At 41.0% G+C, this 24,948-nt stretch overlaps 1 protein-coding gene across 3 annotated transcripts in view; it reads left to right on the top strand.

Moving 5' to 3' along the window:
* The window catches only part of LOC119175717 (disintegrin and metalloproteinase domain-containing protein meltrin), a 162,229-nt gene that overhangs the window by 102,428 nt on the left and 34,853 nt on the right, over window positions 1-24,948 (top strand). For 2 of the 3 annotated variants that reach the window (XM_037426665.2, XM_075881948.1), the window contains exons 9-15: window positions 120-289; window positions 4,102-4,186; window positions 7,518-7,654; window positions 19,764-19,935; window positions 22,885-22,980; window positions 23,186-23,317; window positions 24,319-24,693. In XM_037426665.2, the coding sequence (XP_037282562.2) occupies window positions 120-289; window positions 4,102-4,186; window positions 7,518-7,654; window positions 19,764-19,935; window positions 22,885-22,980; window positions 23,186-23,317; window positions 24,319-24,693 (1,167 nt within the window). The remainder of the gene's footprint in view (window positions 1-119; window positions 290-4,101; window positions 4,187-7,517; window positions 7,655-19,763; window positions 19,936-22,884; window positions 22,981-23,185; window positions 23,318-24,318; window positions 24,694-24,948) is intronic. The other variant, XM_075881947.1, reaches the window with a different exon arrangement.

Raw genomic sequence — 24,948 nt, 5'->3', positions numbered from 1 at the left:
TGATATTAGTATAGCACAAAAAGCCTTTTTCTTTAGTTCAGAGTTCTGTGACACACAAAGCCTTTTCTTTAGTTCATAGTTGAAATACTCATTCAGGCCCTATTTCTTCTCTGTTGCAGCTCTATGCCCCACTAAATATATTCATTGCACTAGTCGGAGTTATCGTTTGGACGGAACATGATGAAATAGTCATGTCTTCTGATGGGGATGCAACATTAACTAAGTTTTTGCAATATCGACGAGAACGTCTTGCCCGAGAGCATCCAAATGACAATGCTCAGCTCATAACGTAAGTATAGTTAGTTGTGTGGTATTACTGCTTTTCATTGCCATTCAATAGCAAGTCAACAATTTGCCACGGACAACGACTTCTGTGTTGAAGTGCATAACAACAACAAAGAAAAATGTTGCCATTTTTTTTGCTTGCGCGATATGTACTTGTAGTCGGACTGTCCAGCCGAGTCCTTGCGCGATATGTACTCGTAGTCGGACTGTCCAGCCCAGTGCTCATCAAGATTCTGGTAGGAATTGAACCAGAACCCAAGGCAGTGACAAGGAACCCAAGGTAGTTCCTTGTCACTGTGATCGGTACCAGCCATTATTTATATTCTTTTTAATCTGCTTATTTATTTAATTTGGCCTATTTTTATGCTTATCACATTCTGCTATTTTTATAATTTCAGGACATTTGTGCACTCAATGTAATGTTGTCTGTTCAAATTGAATCTACACCCAACAGCTAAACTCCACGATACACAAAAGTTTGAGAAAGCTATAGTATTCTTGTTTTATGATATGTACTTGTAGTCGGACTGTCCAGCCGAGTCCTCACCAAGATTCTGGCAGGAATTGAACCAGAACCCAAGGCAGTGACAAGGAACCCAAGCTGGTTCATTGTCACTGTGATCGGTACCCGCCATTATTTATATTCTTCTTAATCTGCTTATTTATTTATTTTGGCCTATTTTTGTGCTTATCGCATTCTGCTATTTTTACAATTTCAGGACATTTGTGCGCTCGATGTATTGTTGTCATTTCAAATTGAATCTACACTCAACAGCTTAACTCAACGATACACAAAAGTTCGAGAAAGCTATAGTACTCTTGTTTTATCCAGGAACAAAACCTCTAAAAAGATGTTTTAGAACATAGTTGGTATTGTATTCTATATATAGTCATCGGCTAGATTTAGAAGCGTTACAGACTGACAAGGAAGAAATTTGCATTTGCTGTGCAGCTGTTAACTTTTGCTGTCAAGTGTACTTGTACGAAATAATGCGATGAGCTTGGTTGCTGGACAGACTTTATGAAACTTTTTATTTTATTTCATTTCAATCAATATTCAATGATAATTTGTCCTTAGGAACCCTCTCTGTTGAAACAAGCTATAGCTTCCTCAGTCCCAGGGTACCCTATTGGGTACTGTTGCTTTAAAGGCTACTGGTCACCACTTGATATATGCGTGTTCAAATTTGTCTTGCCAATAAGCATGAGTTGCTTCCGCTGAGCTCGAGAAGTGGCGCCGTGTGTCTAACTATATTTGGAAAACGAGTGAATGAAAATGGCTGAGTACTGCACGAGCATGGTTGTGTATTGTACGAGCACTCAGCTGCATCCTCGTGATAAGCGAAATCTTTTTTTCTTAGTTGTGGCGTTAAAGACATTATCTATAGTACACTCTTTTAGCTGTGGATGCCCTGGAGACCATATTAAAATTCATTTTATCTGATACTTTTGTTGCACGCAATCATAAAGACTTCAAAAGTTCAGGAGTGCCCAAATGAGTACCATCCTATTTTGAGACAACATTTTTCGAGTTCATAATTTTTCTGCATTTGTTTTAAGGGCAGGAATATAAATTATACAGTTTTGCAAAAGCTTTTTTCATGTGTGCATTCTTGGGACTGAGGAGTGTAAAATTTTGCTTTTCGCACATCTGTATAGTTTTTACTGTTTCACTTGTTCTCAGTGTGACTAGCAATACGGAGAACTCGGGGATAGACATGACCAAAAGCTCCACATGCCAATCATGCTGTTCTGTGCCCCTAATATGACTATGTTATGCTGTAGTTATTCTTTAACTAAATTTTATGAAAGCAGCAATCGCTGTTTCCAGTTTGCCAAACGGCTGATTTCTTCCACTTCCTGATAAAATTTGATGCGCTAAGCACTTAAAAGAACACATGATTAAAAATAAACAGAAGTTTAAATTAAGTATTCTAAAGAATACAAGAACTGGTGAACTTTAAAGTGCAGTCATTTAAACAGTACTGCCTGGATTGTTCGAGCCTAGCCTGTGAATCAGTAGCACTGTGCAACATGTTGATGTTTATTGTGCCAGACTGGCTGTGAATTAGTGTAGTGTTGTTAACTGGCTCGTAAACCACTTTAGGTTTTTGCTCTTCCTAACCACTGAAATTGCATCTGAATAAAAAAGAGCATGTTGAACTTGAACCCAAATGTTCCAACCAGCGCTTCCATGAGTTAACTTATTTGCAGCTGTGGCAGTGTTTGAAAGTCAGCTTTGCAGCAATGCCTAAAGGTTGTTGGATGAAGCAAACTTAAACACAGTGTGGCAATGGCTTTACGAATGAGCAGTGCACATGCATGCAGCGTCAGAGCAGAACATGGAAAACATGCCAGTACGACGTAATCGCTGACAACTCTTTATGATTAGCATCTTCAGCCAACCACTCTGTCATGCACAAGGCCTAGTTCAGTGGTGCGCTTACTTCATGCATTTAATAGCCACACAAGCGTGCCGCACCGTCTTGTTCATGCTGCCTTGTTGTGTGAAACCACTAAATATTTCACACAGCTACATTGCTTTCACAAATGAAAACAGCTCGCCATTGCTGCACCTTTGTGTGTTGGACAACGAAGTTTGCATAACGCACACTTTTACAGAAAACGCGTGCTCACGGCACAGCAAGCGTCATGGCAGTGATGGCTTCAACATAGATTGTGACATGCTGCACACAATTAGAAAAAGTCTGCTTCACGGGGCAGGAAATTCTGCGCGTCGGCGGGCATGGTCACTCAGCAGCACATCATTTATGTGCGCAATGGCGTTGCAAAGAATGAGACAAGTCAGCCACCTCTGTTCTGCCACAGCCCTTGTGTTCTGCATCATCATTTCAAAATGCTCCATGTGATAGAGAAATAGCTTTTCTGTGCATTTCTGGTGTCGGCGATGTTCATCACAAGACGCAAGGTTGCAGTTAATGATTGGCACATGATTACGTGGCGTTGGTGACTGGTACCAAGTGGGCTCACGAGAGCTTGTTCACGAGAAAGGGTTCACGAGAACCAAAATGCCTTTTACATGTACCAGGAGTCATCAATTTCAAACACGGCTCTGGTGATTTGACTGCTTCAGCAGAATAAAAAAGCATGGATTTGTTTTTTCAGATGATTTTATGGTTCCTAGGGAGTCTGAAAAATTAGACGTTGACTATAGTACTACCTTAGTCTTATTAAGGCAATGCTTCTTTTAATTTGCATCAATTCATTCATGACAGCACACCATAAATATTGAACTGTTGTGATTTGACCTTTCTATAGCATTGTGGTGCTTGCACTGTTGCCACACAAACCCTTATAATAATAAGTAGGTGTCGATGTTTGCATATGTGTCACAGTAAACCTAAAACATACACTTGAAGTTTTTTTTAAGAGACATGCACTCGGGAGCTATTGTTTGTCTTTTACAGTTGAACGCCTTTAGGAGAAACGTGCCCTGGGCAGCCATTTTTCTTTTATATGAGATGTCTTGTAAGCAGGGCACCACGTCTCTCTTTTCTTATCAACCCCTATTCCATCGTTGGCACACCAGTAGTTCTTATACTCATTTGTCTCTTACATCAGTGCCTCTTATTAAGCGGTTTGGCTGTATTTGAGGTGTCTTTTATAAGCAAGTTATGATGCATGCATTTTCTTATCATCCTTTATTAGAATGTGGGCACACTGGTGTCTCTTATACCCAATTGTCTTTTACACCAGGGTCTCTTGTAGTAGAGGGGTTCGACTGTTACATTTGCCTCTTGCACTAATAAAAAGAACTTCATTGATATTCATATCTAGTTATTTTGTTTCTTTTAGAGACATTGTATTGGACAGCAGTGTTGTTGGAAAGGCACTGAAAGGACCCATTTGCACATACGAATACTCTGGTGGTGTCAACAAGGTTTGTGACTTAAACACATTCTTTGTTACCCACAGAGCTGTGTGTTTTCTCACTGCTTTTTTTTATTGTAATAGTATATTTATGAATTTATTTTCTAGTAAAAATCCAGCATACTTATTTATTGAATTTTGTGATTTTGAAATGTGAAAATTCGGCATTAGCTTGTGTTGCAAAGTGATGCCATATTTTACAGAGCTAAATAATCTGTAGACAGTGGGCATATGAAAAATGCTGGAAGTGTGTTTATTCATTCAGTATATTAACACTGACAGAATTATGTCTACAGTGACTATGTGCCTCTCTATCTTGCTACTAAAGCACATTCACTGCATTTGTCACAAGATATGAACATAGGCTGGCAAACTCACTCATGGGTGGACCCACTCGAGCTCACCTAGACTCAGGTTGGCCTGTGAGTCTGAGCCTGAGTAAGTCAGAGTGAGTAATATCTTGGCGAGTTTTGAGTCTAAGTGAGTCCGCTCGAGCAAAATTTTAGTCACTCTGAGTCTGCGTGAGCCCGGATGAGAAAATTATTGTTGAGTCTATAAGTGCAAGACATATTTCTTGAGTGAGTTGGGTTAGCTTTTTATTGCCAACCTATGGTCTTGTCTGCTAATCTCCAGCATTACTGTCAGCCCTATATTGGCTTATGTTTGTAGTCAAGTCTATTCACACATATCTCAATGCGCTCGCACTCTTGCACCAGCTTAATATTTATTGATCAGAGGCAGGAATCGGGGGAGAGGGAAGTGCCATGACATTTCCTGCAAACTGTTTCACGAGAAGTTCTTGATAAAAATATTTTCTCTGAGTCTGTGTGTCATAATGTTGTCGCTATAGGACTAAAACAACTGATAGCTAATATCTGAAGGTGTACGATCAAAAGGTGTATCATGGAGCACAGATTGTATGAGATATCGACATTATAGAACATTGACACCATGGTCAAAAAAGCTATTTCTATGCTCATTGACTCATTAGTCAACTCACTCAGGCTCACTCAAAATCGCGTGAAGTCTGAGTGGGTCCGGTTGAGGCAAATTTTGATGAGTCTCAGTCGGAGTTATCCATTAAGAGCAGATGACATTTGTAGAGTGAGTCTTAGTAAGCTCCAGTTTTTTTTTTTTTTTTTTTTTTTTTTTTTGCCAACCTATGATAATGAATGGCATGGCTGTACACAGTCATGAGCCTTTGACTCAATTATGAACCGTTGATTAGTTATAACATGAAGTACTAATTTTTGTTAGTTATCTTCTGGCTTGTAAATGTATTTTCATCAGTGGGACATGAAATTGAACTGTAAAGATTCAACAAATTGTAATTTTATTTTATAAGCACTAATTGATGGCATCAATAGCATGCAATGTGCACGTAACGAGTGCTGTAAGGAATACAAGATGCTTAATAGATGTTTAGCATGCTCTTGCCCACATCAACTACATAAATAATTACAGCTGCTTATCATTTGAATCATTTCTTATCTGGCAACAGGTGTAGAAGGAAGTTCAAGTGTTTGTGCTCCAAATAGCTAGCTCTGTTTAGTTGCATTGAGTTATGGAGATCCCATTATGGTGATCCCAGTGGTTGTTATTCTGAAAGCCTTTTTTTTTCTGTATATGTATCTGAATTTTAACAATGGTTGTTTTGTGGCTTTGACTGGAGGCATTTGTTAGCAGTTCATTATAAGTCTGAAATTCTGTGGCAGAAAGAACATAATCAAGTTCTTGCGTGATTTATTATTATTATTATTATTATTATTATTATTATTATTATTATTATTATTATTATTTTTATATTATTGTAGTAGTACTATTTAGGCTCAAGTTAGTTGACTTTAGGCTCACGTTTTGAGTTAAATGCATCGTGGGTTAAATTTTTTTGTGGGTGCCTCTAAGTTGCAGACGTACTTCACCTGTTTGATGCATCAAGTAGCACAATTAGTGCATACATCGCTATAAAAGTCAATCAAATTAATTGTGATATAAATTAAATTAGTTTCAGTTTAAATTATCTAAACAAGGTATTGGGCCACTTTGTCACAATAATGAGTGTACATACACGTGCCTGAACACCTGGTGCTCTGTGCGGTGAAGAGGAGACGTTCCATACTTGGTTCATCTTTAGTGGTCATAAATGAATATAGATATGTCTTCTAAGTGGTGCTTTTAGACTGCATTCTTTGAGAATATGCATGTCTAGTTAAAATTATAGTTACTAATATATAACATTATCAAGTTAGTTTTTTTTTTATTTCGGTAGCAGGTATAATTGTATGTTGCACATTTCATTTTTAAAGACTTTTTTTTTTCCAATACGTAGCTTATGACCCACTCACCATGGCAAGAAACCTAATTTGCGCGAGTGTACAATGGTTATTTATTTAGAGACATTTTTAGAGTGCCCTGTTTCAGTTTCAAAGCGTATCGAGCTAAGCAGGAGCAGTTTTGGTGTCAATATGCACACAAGCCGGCCACGCGAACACACAAGACTGTGACTTGGCGCCACGCACGCAAGCTGGTGCCACACTGTCAGCCAGCACAGCCGACACATGCTAAGCTGCAGGCGTGCAGGAATAAATCGCAGGTAGCACAAGCACGAGCACCCAGCCAACACTAACTCATAACGTAGGTTTGTTTACATTGCCACTGCATTGATGTCGGCATCGCGAGGGGCTGTATCTCTCTCAGTCACATGTCCTGCACTTCTAAAATTGATTTTAAGTATGTTCTAGGCTATATTTGCCCTTGATATTTTTGTAGACATGTATGCCTCCACATAAATCTACGGCACTTAATATCTTGCCTTTGAAGTTTTGTGTCAGTGCTCCTTAAAGTAAAACATGGTTTGCTAGCCAAGTGTATAAATGCTCTGTATTAAAAAATATTTTCCTGTTTTACTGATGCCAGCTACCTTACGACATTTAGACATCACTGAAGATTTGTGGAACAGTTTCTAGAATGTCAGGACAGTGACTAACCAATACTCTATAGCTCGAATTTGCACAGGGTTTCCTGCGACATCTTAATTCTCTAACTGAAGAAGTTTTTCAACTTCAACATGCTGCAACAGCCTCTAGAATGTGTGTGGGATAGCATGCCTATGTTGCCATATCAGTTGCACTGCATGTGGCAATTCATTTTCAGTTTTGATTATTTACATACATACTATGCTTGCTTTTTTAATAATGTTTGAATTTGTCAATTGTGTCATCCACTGTTTTTATCAGTCTTGTATTTTTATGCTGATTGGGCAAATTACTTCACTAAGCTAATTATCTATTGTGGTGAGGATATTCACGTTTTTTATGTGGTTGTTTTAATCATTTTTGAAGGACCACCATGAAGTTGTCGGTGTGGTTGCTACTACTGTCGCCCATGAGTTGGGCCACAACTTCGGCATGGAGCATGATGACAAGGACACCAAATGTCAGTGCCCTGATAAAAGGTGCATAATGGCATCAGCGACCAGGTAAGCTTGCTTGCTTACTCTTACTTTTGCTATTGGGCAATTTTTTTATGAACGAAGCAGTTTGTTCTCTCCATTTCTTTAAAAAGACCTAATGTTTGGTTGAATGAGGGAAATGAATATGGTGCAAAGGCAACATCTGCTGGTAAACTGTATTCACCGATATCTGTAAAATTCAAGAAGTTTTCTAAAATTACGTAGCACAGTGATGCGATTCATTGTGCTTCATCATTGTACATCATTGTACTTTCAGTCAAATCCAATTTTATTTACAACATGCACAAAGTACAATGTTGAAGGCCACCCTAGCAAGAAAGCTGTAAGCACCAGGTTTTATGTAGAGTATGTATGTACAGGCTGTTTTACTCTTAGGGCCGAAATTCGAAGTGAATTGCATCGCGATGGGGGGAGCTCTGAAGTCAGGCGGCGACAGTAGCTTGGCTTGTGCATGCATAGGTGCTCAGGGAGTGGAGTCCTAAACTGCATCATCTGCTGTGGTACTGCACGTTGGCTTCACTTTCGAAAAGTGGCACGGTCAGGGGCAGTTTTCCTTTTACATCAATTAAGGACCCAGCATGTGGCGCACACTTTTTTGTTTTGGTGTCTCTTGCCTCTGCATATTATGGTAGCACACACTGAAGAAATATACATGGAAACATTCATTAGAACCCAGGCCTTTCAAAAGAACATACCGCCGACCATTCAACAATCGGCGACCACCCTCCTTTATCCCCTCCGCAAGCGATTGAGCAGGAAATTGCGGAGGTCATGCCTGCATACCATGCATCTCTGGCTTCTGTACCCCTGAGTTATGCTGAAGTTGTTGCCAGGCCATCTCAAGTACTTCCGGCAGCCGCTCGACCTCCATCCGCGGCAAAGAGGTGCTGGCTACATATGCCGACGTCATTCCTAGGCCTCGCCTTCAGCCCACCATGCAGCCATTGCAACGACTGTTCTGTCCATCGGGCCTTATGATATGGGTGCGACCTACTCCGGAGAACCGATGGCGCACACCAGATAGCCAGCCCATCTGCTTTGCATGCGGTTACGCTGGTCACGTGGCATGTTATTGCCATCGCGTGCATCCGCCTCCTGTCCCATCACCTGTCTCTGGCCAGCTGAACCGTCTCTTCCATGACTCACCCTCGTCTATGCCACCGATGTCTCGTCCAACTCCGTCTCTTCGCAGGCCCATATCTTCAAGACATCGATTCTCGTCCCCCATGCGGTCACATTCAGCCACTCAAGAGCAGGAAAACTAGTCGTCGTAGTTGTCGCAGTCCACAAGGCAAAGGCTGCGATACTATCAAACTGCAAAAGTCTTCAGCGAAATTCATCAAATGTCATTGATGTGTTTGTGGATGGTGTTCGCGCATCTGCCCTTATCGACACGGGAGCCTCATATCTGTTATGGACGCAAAACTTTGCCACTTACTCCAAAAAGTAATGAGGCTACTTTCTAGAATGTCTTTCCGTACTGTTAGTTCACAGAGTATGCATCCTACAGCAGTCTGCACTGCTCGCGTCGTCATTCAAAACGTTTTGTATGTCGTCGAGTTCATCATCATTACTGCATGCTCACACGACGTCATCCTGGAATGGGATTTTCTCTCCTGCCATGACGCCATCATTCATTGTGCCTCTGCCGAAATTGAACTCTCACTGTTCTCATATTTGACGCTAGTAGATAACCCCTTGACACTGTGCAAGATCCTCATCAAAGACGATACAACAGTGGCTCCAAGCTCGTCGACGGCTGTGTCGGTCTACTGCGCTGGTCTGTCCGACACAATTGCACTCCTTTCGCCTTCTGATTGTGGTTGCAGTAGAAAAGGGTTGCTGGTACCTTTCGCGACTGTGGAAGTCACTCGGGACAACGCCGCCATTTTTGTAACCAATCCATTCCCGTACATCATTACTTTAGTTCGAGGGGAATGTCTCGGCAGAGTGAAACCCATTAGTACTAAGTTACAAGGCTTCACTACGGTAGCATGCTTCCAGAAGAAGATTTTAGCAGCCCATTACCGCCAGATAAGGCTCAGAGGCTGTATTGGCGCACTCTAAAACTCTCGAATTGCTGCATTTCAATTCTATCTCAGGTGGAATAGTGTAGGACTTTCTGAATTGAAAAAGTGGGGCACAGTACGTAACAGGGACTGGAAAAGAAAAGAACACATGCATACAAGTGTCAAGACGTATATATCTTGGAAAAATTCTCACGTGGTACAAGTTCTCTTGCCTACAAAACTGAAAAAAGCTGGAAAATGCTGAAAAAAGCTATTATCGTTTTACGAAAAATCATCAAGGCACATGCTTTAGAAAAAATTAGGAAAAATAAAAAAAAAGAAATTGCTGATGCAAGAAAAGAACCAAAATATTAGTGCAGTGTTTTAATCAAAAATATAAGTACTCCTCCTCCAAACTGCCAATGGGTCATTGTTCTCTTTTCGAGTCCCTGTGTTATGCACTGCGCCCCACATCTTGCATTCAAAATGGACCCTTACCAACTAGCCTAGGCTGTATTTCTACAGTGTAAGACTTAACTGATCAACCGCACAATGCTGCAACAAAGCAGCAGAAGTATAGAGACATATAATATGAACGAGGTGTGTAAGATAATTGTATGTAGAAAAATGTAAGTGTGAATGAGCTGCTGTAGGAAACTGCTTGCAGCTCCGTGGAAGCATTGAACAGGTTGATAGTGAGTCTACTGAGGGAATAATAATCCCTGAAGATGTTGAAGACTCAAAATCTAAATAAATAAGGCTTGGGGGCGGGTAATTAGGCATTTCATTCATTAAAATATTTAACACAATGGGCACCCACAACTGTCTGCTTTTCTATTTTTTTTTTTATGGTATGGTACACTAACGTCAGAGCCCACATCACCTTTACTGACCAGATTCATAGCCACATGATGGGGTTATTTCAAGCGTTTGCGTGCACCATTTGTTATACCGGTAATTTTGCTGTCTATAATCTTCTTTTCGTGTGCACTGTGTGTATAATAAGCTTCATCACAGCACTATAAATATAGCACAAACGGGTGGCTTTTGGCGCATTACCTAAGTCGCTCTCTTCAAGAAAGAAAGGTGTCAAATTGCTGCTGATATGTAAGGGTGTGAGAATATAGTTGAACTCCGCTACAACGAACACCGCTTCAATGAAATTTCCACTACAACGAAAAATTCACGATTCCTCATCAGCAGTCCATAAAAGTCAATGCATAAATATTGTCGCCACAACGAACACTTTTTCTTCGATTGTCCAGTTTCAATGAAATTTTATGATGTGATTCCAGGCTCAGATACTTATTGCTATACAGTAAACCCAATCTTTAACATGTCGATCCATTTTCAGAGCCTGAAAATGCATAAACGAAGTCTAAAACACGCGTTGGCACCACCAGAAACCGCCGCTGTTCAGCAAGCACTGGGCGCCGCCATTGCACGATAGTGATGGCAATGAAACTGCCCTGCTTTTGTTTTGCCACTGGCTTGCTTTTGAGCCGCAGACCATCCGAAGCTGAAGTTCAGTCGCTCAGTTCATGGTTTCTTTCTCGTAGCTGCTGGGTGCAACTGCGGCACGATGCCTTTTCTGATTCCGATGCTTATAATTATGTTCGTGCTTGGCCAGTGTGGTAACTGATCAGAGCGGCTGTTCGTCTGCATTATCAACAAAATCAGCTAGCCGCAAGTGATGGATGATAAAAATGGCATCGAATAATGCAAAAGTCACCGCTCCACGATACCCTGCCTCCATTTCGGCGTTGCCGGATACTTTTGACAGCTGCTGGTGTTAACGTGTTAATGCAACTGTTTGGTTCATTCACAAAAGCGGTTTTAGGCGTTGTTTCAGCGTGCTTTTCACCATGGCCTCGCTACGGATGGATGAGAATCACGTTGCGATGCTCGCTGCTGGAAAAGAATAGGAAGCGGCAGACATTTTTTGAATTTTGAGAATAATTGTTCCTTTGTTTTGCTAGCTCGGATTAGCGATATTTTTTTCTATTTCACTACAACGAAATTTTCGCTTCAACGAAATTTTACCTGCACCCCGTCAGTTTCGTTGTAGCGGGGTTCGACTGCAGCCCTTTTTAAAACTAAGGTTAGTGTGAATGAGTGTGAATGAAATATCACCGTAAGCAGATCAAAGTGAATATCAAGTGCTCTTTGAAAAGTTTTCATATAATTAGCAGCTTTTTAATTATTAATAGTGAAGTTAATTATGACCACAGAAGCATGCTCGTGAAGCAAAGTAGTACTATTTTTTTTGTTCACAAGTTTTTGTCAGTGGGTTGCACTTGATTGGCCATTGTTTATTAATTTCACAAAGGTTGCATCAGCAGTTGAGACAATCTGTTCTTACATATATTTGTGACTCCAAAACTCGCATGGTTGTGCATTACCAGAATGAAGTTCGGGACCAGCCTTGTGGACCATTCAGCATCTATATAGCTTCCAATGCCAAATCACAAGTTTGCATCATCTTTAGTGATAATGAAATGAAAATAGAACAAATTAAAACATATTTTCTCAATTAAGGGGAGACGCTACTCGAAAACACTTTTTCTTTAGTTTTCAAGTTAGGATTTCCAAAATTTAGCTACAGAGATATTTTTTCTTGTAGATTCCAAAACTGTTATCAGATTTTGTGTGGCCTCATTACTTTTAAAGTTATTATACATGCAATAGCAAAACAAAGGTATTTTTACTCTCGCTTTTTCGACATCAAAACTTTTGTGTAGATGTTTGTGTAATAGCTTATTATGCTTGTCATGAACTACTGTGTGCATTTAAGAGGTTGAAATTATGAGAAAAAAAGCTGTTACTACAAAAAATGAACAGATCTGCCAATTTTCTTTTTTTCAGTGTTTCTTGTATCATTTCTTGGTATGTTTTTATTGATAATGACTATGTATCATAAATCAGAAAATATAACGGCACTCTACACACCTTGAAGAATGTGTGTGCCAAGTTTCATCGCAATAGGACAATTTTAAGGGGATGAAACTATGTAAGTGAAATGTGACCGTGGCCAAAAATTTCAAAATGAGAAAAACACGTTTGAAAGTTTGAAACATGTTTACTAATTAGGGTGCACTTGCGAACACTCAAAAGTGTGTTCAATGCACAGGAGCTGGCCCCGGTGACTAGAATTCACCCACACTGTATGTAACTCCTTCGCGGTCCTTCCGAGCGGAGTCCTGTAGGCGAGCTCTCGTGGCCGATGCGCGGCGGTGAGCCCTCGCCTCAGCAGTCTGTTGGGCATTCATCTTCTGAATGCGCCTCTTGTCGCCGTAGTCCACCAGGGTGGTCAAGCTTGCTGGTGGTAGAACACCAAGCTCCTCCAGGACCACCTCGAAGCTTACATGGCCCCGGTTATACCAGAGCACAGCAATGACTGTGGCAGTCTCCACAGCACTTCGGGAAGCAAACTTTGTTTTTGGGCACAGCAGCCACACCTTGCTGTTGAGAGACTCAGCAGCATTCTGAGTTTTCTCTCAAAGGCATCGGGCCAGCAGCTTCTCGTCAGAAAGGCGCTTGTATATGGGCAGTAGTGCCCGGCCCTGTGCCTTTTTCAGAAGTGGTGTATGCTGTGGTGCAGGCTTGCCCATTGCTTCAGCACGCTTGTGCTTGCACCACGATTCATGGCCTGGTAGGCAGAAGTTGTGGCTGCCAGCACCATCAGTGGAGCAAGAGTGAAAGTAGGACGCCCATATGGCAGTGTACATGTCCCGTAGGTTGCCTCTATTGCCCGTGATGGCCCTCTGATAATATGTCTGCAGCTTTTCAATGGTGGCAGGCTTGAGCTTCTCGCCTCTGGGCAGTGGTGTCGGCAATTTGCGTATGCCAGTGCCTAGGGGCTTCGCAACATGATTAGTGCAGTCCTCCTTGCAGATGGCACCTGCACCGTACACCTTGGCATCACAAGCTCCGTTATATGCTTTGCTGTCGCCATCACTAAGAAATGTTGTGAAGCGAAGTGGAGTCTCATACAGCAAAGTGTGCTCCCCTCTCCGTAGTGCTGCTTCAGCTTCCATGCCATAAGCGGAGCTATCGGTGTTCTTCTCACATACAGGTCTGTAGTAGGCCTGCAAGATTTCCTCTTCAGAGCCCATGTCGTTGTGTAGACTGCAAGCATGGCAGTAATTCGACAGGACTTTGAAATCTAAGCACAGGCCGGTGTCCAGGGAGATAGCCGCGCCGACTCCGTTGTGGCTTTTATGGCCCCGTTTCTGCCAAGTTCCGTCATACATTACCGCCACGTCACTACCGTTACGGCTCTTGCCTGGTTCAAATTTTCGGTTACGGCCCTCATAGCAGCATCGTGAACCTTCTTGCTGATTGCCTGGAAGGTTTTGTGGTGCATGGGCTTCGCTAGTCCAACAATCGCACAAAACCGCGAAAGCTGGTCATGTCCGATGCTTATGCCACGCGAGGCTACAACAGCTTTCACATTAGCCGCGAAGCTATCGTGTGAGCTGCCCTTGCCGTAGTGCCCCACCTCCGCGCAGTCGTCAGATGCTGCGGTGGCTTCACCGGAGGCAACACGCCTCGACGTATGTGTCGAAGAGAGAACACCAGACGCACACTCACTGTTCTCACACCACAACTCGAGACAGGACGACAGTCCTTTATGCCGTTCTGCCACCTCGCGAACAACAAGTTTGTGTTCACGGCAAGACGGGCACTCCGCTCCGCCCACAAGTGCCGTCATCGCATCGATGTCGCACAGCACTGCTGATGATACGCCATCACGCGCAGGCCTTTGGTTCTTCTCAAAAAACTCCAGTTCTTTTGTGAGGCGCTGACGAAGTTTGCGGCAGCGTCGAGGCCGCCGGGGAAGTCGCTGTCGCGATCGTTGCCTACGCTGGGGTTAGGCCTGAACCTCTCCGGGCCGTTCACCTTTGCCGCAGTCTGACGACGCACTTTACGATGTTTTCCTACATACGTACGTCCGGTACTTTTTCACTTTGTACACCTGCTTTCTGCCAGGATTCATCGCCTAATTATTTGAATAAATTCTTGCGATGTTCAGCTTGCGATGCAGCGCGGGGTCGAAGGGACAAGCGGGCGCTGCACTAGCCAATGGCGCGCTCCCCACGGCACCACGTGACGTGCCGCGCGATTCAAACGGCACGCAGGGGCGTTCAAAAAAGGCTTTTTTAGAGTATTTTTTTCTTTCCGGGCGAGACTTTCCGAGCCTGTCTTCGAGGGAGCATGGACAACTCTACCCGCCTCATTGATTACGAATGGCGCACGGTGCCGCTGCCTCAAGATACCGGGGCCGGGAAAACGTCGATTTCGGCAGATTTCAGCTATTTTCTAGGTCTCCGGGGCTTACTTGAGCACATTTTTCAGTAACTTCTGACACGAATTACCGATTGAAATTTATTTCTGGTAAACATGAATGTTTAAAGAATCTAATACGACTGAAAACAAAAAAGTGATAATTTCCAAAAAAAACGCGATTTTCCTATTCACGTCTCGCCTTAATATTATAACAAAACACATTCAGATTTCATTTATGGAGAAAAAAAAAAAAACACTGGTGCAATGCTTGCGGGTGTTACCAAATACTACCCACTGCCACCATGCCTGCTGAAGATTTGCATGAAATGAATGACTTTGATGAAAAAACCCTGGCTTCTTGAATGCACTACTATGCACTATACCGCTCCGATTGCAGTATAGTGCATAGTAGTGCCACTACTTTTTCGTTGCCACCACTTTTTCTTCCTGTACCTTTGCTTTTGCAGTTGTTTGGTTGCCGTTTTCTTTGCAATATGCCGTCAAATGCAGAGCTTGCCAAGCGGTTAGATGCACTTGAGACCAAATTGGAAAATGAAAGCAGCAAACTCACTGACGATATTCTCGGTAAATTTTTGGTAAAGCTTCAGTCATCTGGTCTTGATGCTATCGAGCTAAAGAAACAAGTAGAAAACTTGGAATCAAGTTTGGATGTTTTAAATGACATTATTGAAAAACTGCGTGATGAAAACTTGAAGCTTACAACAGATAACAAAAAGCTCATATCAGAAAACAAAGCGCTGTCCTTAAGGGTGGCCGAGCTCGAACAATACTCTATAATGAACAATGTTGAGGTGAGGGGCGTTCCCTGTACCTAAGGGGAAGACTGCATTGCAGCCATGCAAACCATTGGCACAAAAATTCGGTGCCTGGTAACGGCGACTTATTTCGATGTCGCTCACCGAGTTCCCACTAAAGTTCAAGACAAGAAAAATATCGCAGCTAGGTTCTGTTCGCGAGCAAAAAAAGATGAATTTGTCAGTAAGGCACACAAAGCTAAGCTTCACCTAAGTGACATTAGTGTGAAACCTTCTGTTGACAGTGCTGTCTATGTGAATGAGCACTTGACGCCGCGAAACAGGGCGCTCTTCTCGAAGGCACTGGCTTTGAAAAAACAACACAAATGACAATTTCTGTGGATCAGCAACTGCCATATCAAAGCCAGAAAAGCTGAGAAAACCAAAGTGTACCGCATAGCCGAGGAATCGGACCTCACGGTAACTAACTAACCTGATTTCGATTTGTGCCTGCCTTACTCTCATCCTTCTATCATGGCTTCATATTACAGCACGAGTGAGTTAAACAAATTTTTCACGAATAGTAATCGTTCTGTTATTCATTTCAATGCACGCAGCCTCCGCAAACACTACAATGACTTTAATAATCTGCTTTCCACCCTTTCTTTTACTTTTTCAATAATTGCTGTCTTAGAAACCTGGCTTAGTGGTGTTGATAAGAACTTGTATTGTTTCCCTTCGTACAAATCTGAATACGCCCACCGTCTATCCAGTAATCATAACGGAGCTGTTATCTACATCTCGACTGATATACCGTACAAATGCAGACACGACCTCATGCTAAATACTGAGAATTGCGAATCAGTTTGGTTAGAATTAGATCATAACTTTCTGAACATAGATACTAGAAATTTTATTTTCGGCTGTGTTTACCAATCACCTTCTTCCTCTGGATCTGATTTTTGCGTTTCCTTTAAAACATTGATGACAAAGCTATCTACACAGAATAAAAATGTTATAATTATGGGTGATATAAACTTAAACCTATTGAATTCATCTGTGTACTCTGTTAGCTATTCATCCTATTTTCATAGTTTTGGTTATGAATGCCTTATTAGCGTCCCTACTCGCTCTGTTTCTGGTGGTTCCAGCACTCTGATCGATCATTCATTGTCGAATCTTCTGTATCCACCTGGGGTAGGAGTTCTTGAAACAGACATTATGGACTACTCCCCCATCTTTCTGCGCACTACATCTGCCGATTATTCATATTTCAATTGCTACACGAAACTCGTTTTTGACAAAAAGTCAGTCTTAGAATCTGTTTCCAATGCTGACTGGTCTTTTGTTCTTAATACGAATGATCCGCGGTTAGCTTACTCACAATTTCTGACAAAGTTGTCATCACAATATCAATCGTGCTCCCAAATGCGCAAATGCAAAAAGAAAGTGGCATCTACGCGAAACCCTTGAGTCACCGAAAATCTCCTTAAAGTGATGAACACACGTGAAAATCTTTTTAAAAACAAAAACAAAAAAACAGGCTTTCAATATAAACTTACGTGCGCGCTATAAGAGATTTTCCAACTCACTGTCTGGTTGACTTAAAGAAGCTAAAGCCAAATATAACGAGGAAAAGATACTTAAATGTGGTCCTGATGTAAAGAAAAAATAGGAGATAGTGAATTCATTTTTGAATAGAAAACAAGCTACCGATAACATGTCACAAATATCCCATAATGATAATAATTATCATATGCCACTTACGATTGCAGATGCTTTTAGGTGATTTTTTATTTTCTGGTGTCGATCCACCTGCACAGCAATCTTTATACGCCCCCCAACGCTTATCACAATCATTTTATATGTTTCCAACTACTACTGACAAGGTTGCATCAGTAATTCAGAATTTGAAGATTACCAGCGCTGGGCTAGATAACATTCATCCACAACATATTAAATTAATCTGTAAACCGATATCATTTGTCATGTCTCACATCATCAACCTCATGTTTAAAACGGGAATTTTTCCACGAGAACTCAAACGAGGTAGAATAACTTCAGTTTTTAAGAAAGGAATTTGCTCATTAGTATCCAATTATAGACCGATCTGTGTTTTACCTTTTTTTAGCAAGGTGACTGAAAATATAATTGAGGAACGATTGTTAAAACACATAAACAAATTTGATATACATTCAACAGACCAATTTGGATTTAGATCAGGTTATTCTACTGAATTAGCACTTAAATCTCTTACTGACCAACTAAAGAAAGCCATCGATGACGGTAAATATGCAGGTTCTTTATTCGTCGACTTTACGCGGGCATTCGATACCATCGATCATGACATTCTTAAAATTAAACTATACTCGATTGGCATAACTGGTCCTCCTTTACTGCTGCTACGGGACTACTTGCGAGACAGGTACCAAGTCGTTAGTATATGCAATGCTTATTCTAAACCTAAAATTACTAATATAGGTGTACCTCAGGGGTCAATTTTGGGTCCCTTGCTTTTTTTTATTTATATTAATGACCTGCCTAATTGTCTTACCATCTCCAAGTGCATATTGTATGCTGATGACACTATAGTTATTAACTCTAATGAAAATATATCAGTAGTAGTGAATGAGCTTAACAGTGACCTCAATAACCTGTTGGGTTGGTGTAAGACTAATACACTTACTATTAATCCCTCTAAAACTAAATTCCTTTTGTTTTTATCGCAAAATAAATCGCCACTGTGTATTCCGCCCATATTCATTAATAACCATGCATTACAGGCAAGTGAAGAATGTGTTTACTAAGAGGAGAATATTGTCCATCATTTAAAATTTCAAAATTATGTCACACAACTTAAAAAGAAGTTATCTCACGGAATACGCATCCTTATCAGAGCACATCCATTTTTTTCACGTCCGGTCTTGCTCTCACTTTATTTCGCGTGTGTCAATCAATTACTGCATAACCTCATGGGGTAACACGTACGGCACTCATCTGAAACCACTACAAACCATTCAGAACCAGAGAATTCGATTAATCACGTTTAGTTCACCCACCCACAATGCTAAACAGTTGCTACAAGAAAATAATATTCTCGACGTTGCCAGCCTTGTTAAATTCAATCTCGCCAGTTTTCTTTTCAAAGTAATTATAAACAAATATCGTTATCATCGATTCATTCATCATCTTTACTAAATACTAACCCAACTCGTTTTGCGCAGTGTAATAACTTCATTCTGCCCAAAGCACGAACTAATCATGGCAAACAGACGGTTCACTTTGCGGCCATATTATTATGAAACACAGTGCCATTTCTAATAAAAATTCAAAAACCACATAAATTTTGCCATGAATTGAAAAACTTTTTGTTATGCAACACTCACTCTTCTGCCAAACCGATTCTTCCCTCGCCATGTCATTCTCTTTTCAGTCTCGTTTTTTTTTTGTCATGCTATTTATATAGAAGTATAGAAACATATTTTGTAGTTTATATTTCCGACTGCCTTTAGTTGATGAGAGCATTGTCATTTATATCTATCTGTAATTCATTCTTTAAACCTTGTATTCTCTTAGTTTTGTACTGTTGTTGCTAACCAAATACTTGTGTTTACATTTCATAGGAGGTCCCATTTCAGTGTATACTATGGGACCTCTTTCTGTATATTCTTTTTTGTACATCTTATGATGAAATAATAAAACTTGATTTGATTTGATTGATTTGATTCATACAATACTATACTATAATATAGTATATTATGCTGTACCATGCCTTTCTAATCATGATGAAAATGTTCCCTTTTTCCCTAATGTTTTATATTTGATTATGCTTTAGTTGACCATTTATATTGTTTAGAAGCAGTTCATATTTGCAATTGACCTCATGATTTGAGAACTGAACGTTCAGATGTCGACTAATATGTTCCATAAGTTATTGTTTGGTCTCTGTACATTTGTAGACTTATTCAAAAAAGGCCTTTTTGTGTATAATGTGCGAATAAAAAGTGATGTGCCCCCCCCCCCCCCCCATCTTTTTTTTTTTTTTTTTGTTTTTCATTTTAGCAACCCACCCAGCCCTAGCCAGTGGTCCTCCTGCTCCAAACAGTACTTGCAGTCCTCATTTGAGCAGGGCATGGATTTCTGCCTTTGGAACTTGCCTGAGGACATCATGGGTCCCGTCTGTGGCAACGGGTTCCTTGAAGAGGGCGAGCAGTGCGACTGTGGACCAGCAGAGGTGTGTGGTCATGCAATACATAAATCTGTGGGCTGCAGAGGTTGTATGCATGCTACAGATATGTTTTGATAAGCCCACTGGAACATTTTCAAGAGATTTTATGAACCCCAGTTGATCTCGGATATATCGAACTCGAAGGGGGCCACTGAATAGTTAAATATTAGATCATTCGAAATACAAAATATGCATATTTAGGCATAAATTAGATCATCTCAGGCCTCGAAACAGTTTTAAAAAAATGTAACAAGCACCTGCATAACGATTCGCTCACAGTATGATAAAGGTGTGAATGTCTTCTTTTGCAAGTTACAGCACTTTTTTTAGCTTCTCAGCATAGGGGCAGTCAGAAACAGCGACATCGTCATCTGCGAAAATAAAGTCTCTCTCTGTCCAAGGTGGTGCCCGGAAACCGTAACAAGTCGTAGAATTCACTGAGGCATTGTACGCCGTTGGCAGCAGTCATGACTCGCCAAAGCCCGCAAGGAAACAGTCTACGACGGTGCTCCTAGCACCGGTCATAATTTTTATCGCTACAAGCGGATCATTGTTCTGACTCTTAAATGATGATTTTGCAGAAATTAAGTGAGATGTACACAAGTCGACAAGCCGCAAAAGACAACACTGTCTAAACGAGTGAGCTCCCACCGTCGACATGTTGGGAATAGCTATGTCACTTGTGGCCAGTGCTGCCAGATGGCCCTAAGGCAAAATCCGTAGCCAGACCTGCTAAAAACCAGATTTTGTGAAAAGTTTGTAGATCTATTAAAATCAATTTAATGACAAATTAAATTATTTACTTGTGTCAGTAATTATTTTTTTATTATTTTATGTATTATTAGTTATTAAGCACTTAGCAAAAATGTTGCATAACATAAATATAATGCACATTTTCCACAAATGCTAGAGGACCCTTAGTGGCGAGAACCATTTCCGGTTGATGTGGCGTATGTGTGTTTGTTCCGTGGTTTCTTCTGTTTTTTTCGCACCTGTGGCTTTCCAGGATGTGCGCTGGCAGGTTTCAGAGGCTATGCGCAACTCAAAAAGTTTCGGTTGTTCGCCGCTTGTGGCGCAGTCAAAGTTTTTTGGTGCATGCGACCACAAATCTGTAAAAGAGAGCACAGTGGCTGAATGTTTGCCTCCGAGATTTGCTAATGCACATTCCAATGGTCGTTTGTGAGCACTCTTTCAAAGTGGGGAATTCAACAACTTGAGAGCTCTAGACCGAGAGCAAGCAGATATGCTCGTTATGTCCCTCCTTTGTAATCATGTATTGGCCTGATTATTTTAGTACCTAATAATGCTCACTTGCTCTTTTATATGATATTCTTGCATAGCTTTCCGAGCACTCGAAAAAGACAATTATTTGTTCCCGGTAGCCACATGAACTTCTTGACGCTTTTCCAGCACCTGCTCTAGAGTCCACCTTGATAGAGGTGCAGCTGGTCGCACCTCAGACTCGCAGACACATGCGAGATTTTGGTGAAACGTGGGGAGGACACGCCACTAAGCGGGGGGGGGGGGGGGGGGGGGGGTGAGGCTGAAAGAGATGAAAAGAATGGGACATGCGCGAGTGGGTGCGTTCACATCCTGTGTGCTCAAGTGTGCATGTGACTAATGCAATGTTCCTACTGAAAAAAAAAAATCTTACAACTTTGTAAATATCTATAGCATTTTTGTTTTTTTAGGCATTCGTAGGTAGCTAAGAAAATTAACAGATCTACAGAAAAATCTGTAGGTCTGGGGCATCACTGCTTGTGGCTTTGTTGTTTCGTAGCAGGCAGCCGCTGCACTGGTGCGAAAACTAAAAAAAGCGTAGCCTCCAAGATATGCGTTTTTAATCAAAAACACCAAAACAAGTCACAAGGTTGCACATTTTGGAAGGCCATACTTTTTGGTCCCGCATACCATTCATTGTGCACGAGGGAATGCAAAACATGGCAACGAGATCGCCGAATCACTTCGTTTTGATGCCCTTGGCAATTGGTCTTTCTGAAAAACATCATGCCCACGTGTTGAAACACTACAGATTGCACTTCGACATACCGGTGCACTCGCAAGCGCTGCTCAGTGAACTAAATCAATACGATTGCGTTTTGTTTTTTCACTTTTCAACACTGTCTTTCTGTCAACTGTGTTCGAAAAGAGATCGGAACTTGTTAGAAAGTGGCCAAAATAATGATCACCATTCGTTACGAAAAATGCAATTTCTGGGCTGCGGCGCAGCTCAGCGTTTCATATAGCACATGTTCTACTGTGCGGGAGTTTGATATACGTGTGCATCAGTTCCATACATTTCCATGGGAAATTCAGGGGATTTCTCCACTGTTTGATATAGCCAAACATTCGATAAATCCAAGTTCAATAGATCCGGGATTGACTGTATATATGATTCTGGGATCGACTGCATATATGTTGGTGTAGAAGAAGTCTATTCACTAGGCATTCACTTACTGCTTAGAGTGGCCAATACTGTTGATCATTTGAGAAGAAGAAAACAAAATAGAGCAGTACACTATTCATAGCAAAATGTAATACAATGAAAAAAATTTTTTTGAGGGAGGGGGTAGCAGTTTACAAAATCAGAGTTGATTAATCGGCGACTCAAAGCGCTGGGACTATGCATATGCCAAATCAATTTCGGGAAATATCGCAGAGGTTGATGGCAGTTTTCTCCTTTCGTAATCCTTTTTCCCCTCTGCAGGATTCTACAAAACTGATTTGCTACATGAAAGTTGACTGCATTGGCACACCTTGTTTAGTGGTAGTGGCTTCCTGTATCTAAAACTAGCGTTCAGTTGTCTGTTTCAACATCAGTTTTTTGCATTTATGTGACAATGTGACAAGTGTGGCTAAATTAGGCAAAATGATTTGTTGATTTGTTTTACTGAACTGTCATCGTAAAGAGTTGGTACTTAAAAAAAATTTATACCTCTTATTCCGGGCCTACAGTTCTGCAAAAATCCATGTTGTGAAGCATCGACCTGCAAGTTCAAGGGAAATGCTGCATGTGCTATTGGAGCTTGCTGTGACATTTCTACATGCCAGGTAATATTTTAATAAAGTTTCTCACTTGCTAAGCCTTAAATGGCAATTTGTAATTTCCGATTCTAGTTCCAATAGTTTATCTAGAGTATTAATAGTTTGTATATTTAGTACATAACTTTTAAATGGGAGAACAAGTTTCTCTATTATCGCACATCTGACGTTCTCAGTTTGTGTGCAGTCTGATTGCTTTTTTCTCTATTTTTAGGTTGTGAAGGCTGCCACATTATGTCGAGATGCCATAACAGAGTGTGATTTGCCAGAGTATTGTGATGGAGTGTCAGAGTTCTGTCCTGTAGATGTTTTTGTGCAAGATGGAACAGAATGTGGAGGTGGCAAGGTAGGAAGCTCAATGCACAAAAATGCTCTCCTATGCCTTTTGTTTCACTTTCGTTTACTTCTAACACTATCAGTTGAAAACCACAACATTTCATGTCAATGGCATTTTCTTAATGCCTGGGTGAGGCTAGAAGGTCACTGTCTATTTTAAGCCTAGTTTATCTGGCATTTGGTAAAACATTTTGCAAAAAATTTGCAAAAATTTGGCAGCTATGCATCTGAAGTTGAGCTCTCAAACTTAATACAGTATTAGGCTGCATACATTTTAGATAGCTCTTCTTTGGAGGCCTAAATAATGAGTTCTGGGTTGTCTTTATTGACTTGTGCATCATTGCCTGAGAATTGCAGACTGTTCTCGATTTTTCAGGAATGTCCCAATTTTTATGAAAAAGTTACAACGCTTAACCCGAAAAATTTCTCCAAGTTCAGGCCTGCTCAGACTGTGATTCTCCATCTTAACTCACAAACATCTGTGTGGTGCAAAAACTTCAAAATAGCAGTTAACTTAGTGCTATGAAAGACTGCTCCTTGACTTTGCAGTGGCTGTTCTTCTCCACTGTCTGGGCAATATCTTAGTGAGCAGAGTACAGAAGACTCTCATCAAACGAAACCTGGAGGGACCGGAAAAAGATGTTTCATTTAGCAGGAGTTCGGTTTACCAAGAGATGAATAATGGTGCAGAATACAAGTGTGAAACCTTAAGAAGCAGTTTGTTTAACAGATTCCAGTGTACTGAGAGTCTACTGTATTCCCATTTGTAAAGAAGCTTGTCAAAATATAGCAGTATGAAGTTAGCGTGGAAAAGCTAATCTGACCGAGATAAATTTTTATTTCATTAAGGATCCTAAAATGCAGTATTATAGCCAAGAAATAAGCAAAGCTGTATGGATACATGTTTGAAACCCTTGTTGTAAAGATTTATGAGGCTGAATTGTTTCACTATCATGTTGTCAGAGAAAGCTTCTAGTCATGGCATGAACAAGTGTATTTTGCTATTTGCAGGCCTACTGCTTTGGTAAGCAGTGTCGCTCTCACGATGACCAGTGCCAGCTACTGTGGGGTTCCAGTGGACGTATGGCTGACCAGCGGTGTTTCGAGCGTAATGATGATGGTGAAGTAAATGCTAATTGTGGATACAATCGCCTCAACAAGACCTACAAGAAATGCAACAAGGAGGATGTGATGTGTGGAACATTGCACTGTGTGCATCTGAATGAACGGCTGGAGTTTGGCATAGAGTCTGCAGCTGTCCAGTCCAAGTTTTACATTGACGAAAATGACAAACGATTCACCTGCCGGTCTGCAATTGTGGACTTGGGCTTATTCACAGCTGATGTTGGCCAGTCTCCAAATGGTGCAAAATGTGGTACCAATAAGGTTTGTTTACTTCTTGATGCACTCTTTTACAACACTGCCCGAAAATGCATATTCAAAGCTCTTTGTTTGAATTTCCAAATGTCTTTTCTATGCGCTAGTACATTTAGCATCAGAAGAATTTGACTTTCACTTTATCCCTCCACCAATTACACAATGAGCTTCAACATATAGCTAGTGAATCAATAATGCATGCAAGTAGTTTTCATTCTCAGTGTGTAAAGAAATTATATTTACGCAAGAATATATAAGCTCAGC

Source organism: Rhipicephalus microplus, chromosome X (genome assembly GCF_043290135.1).
Source record: "Rhipicephalus microplus isolate Deutch F79 chromosome X, USDA_Rmic, whole genome shotgun sequence".
NCBI classification, from domain to species: Eukaryota; Metazoa; Arthropoda; class Arachnida; order Ixodida; family Ixodidae; genus Rhipicephalus; species Rhipicephalus microplus.
Note: the sequence above shows the minus strand (reverse complement) of the source record. Positions and strands in the feature narration are given on the sequence as shown.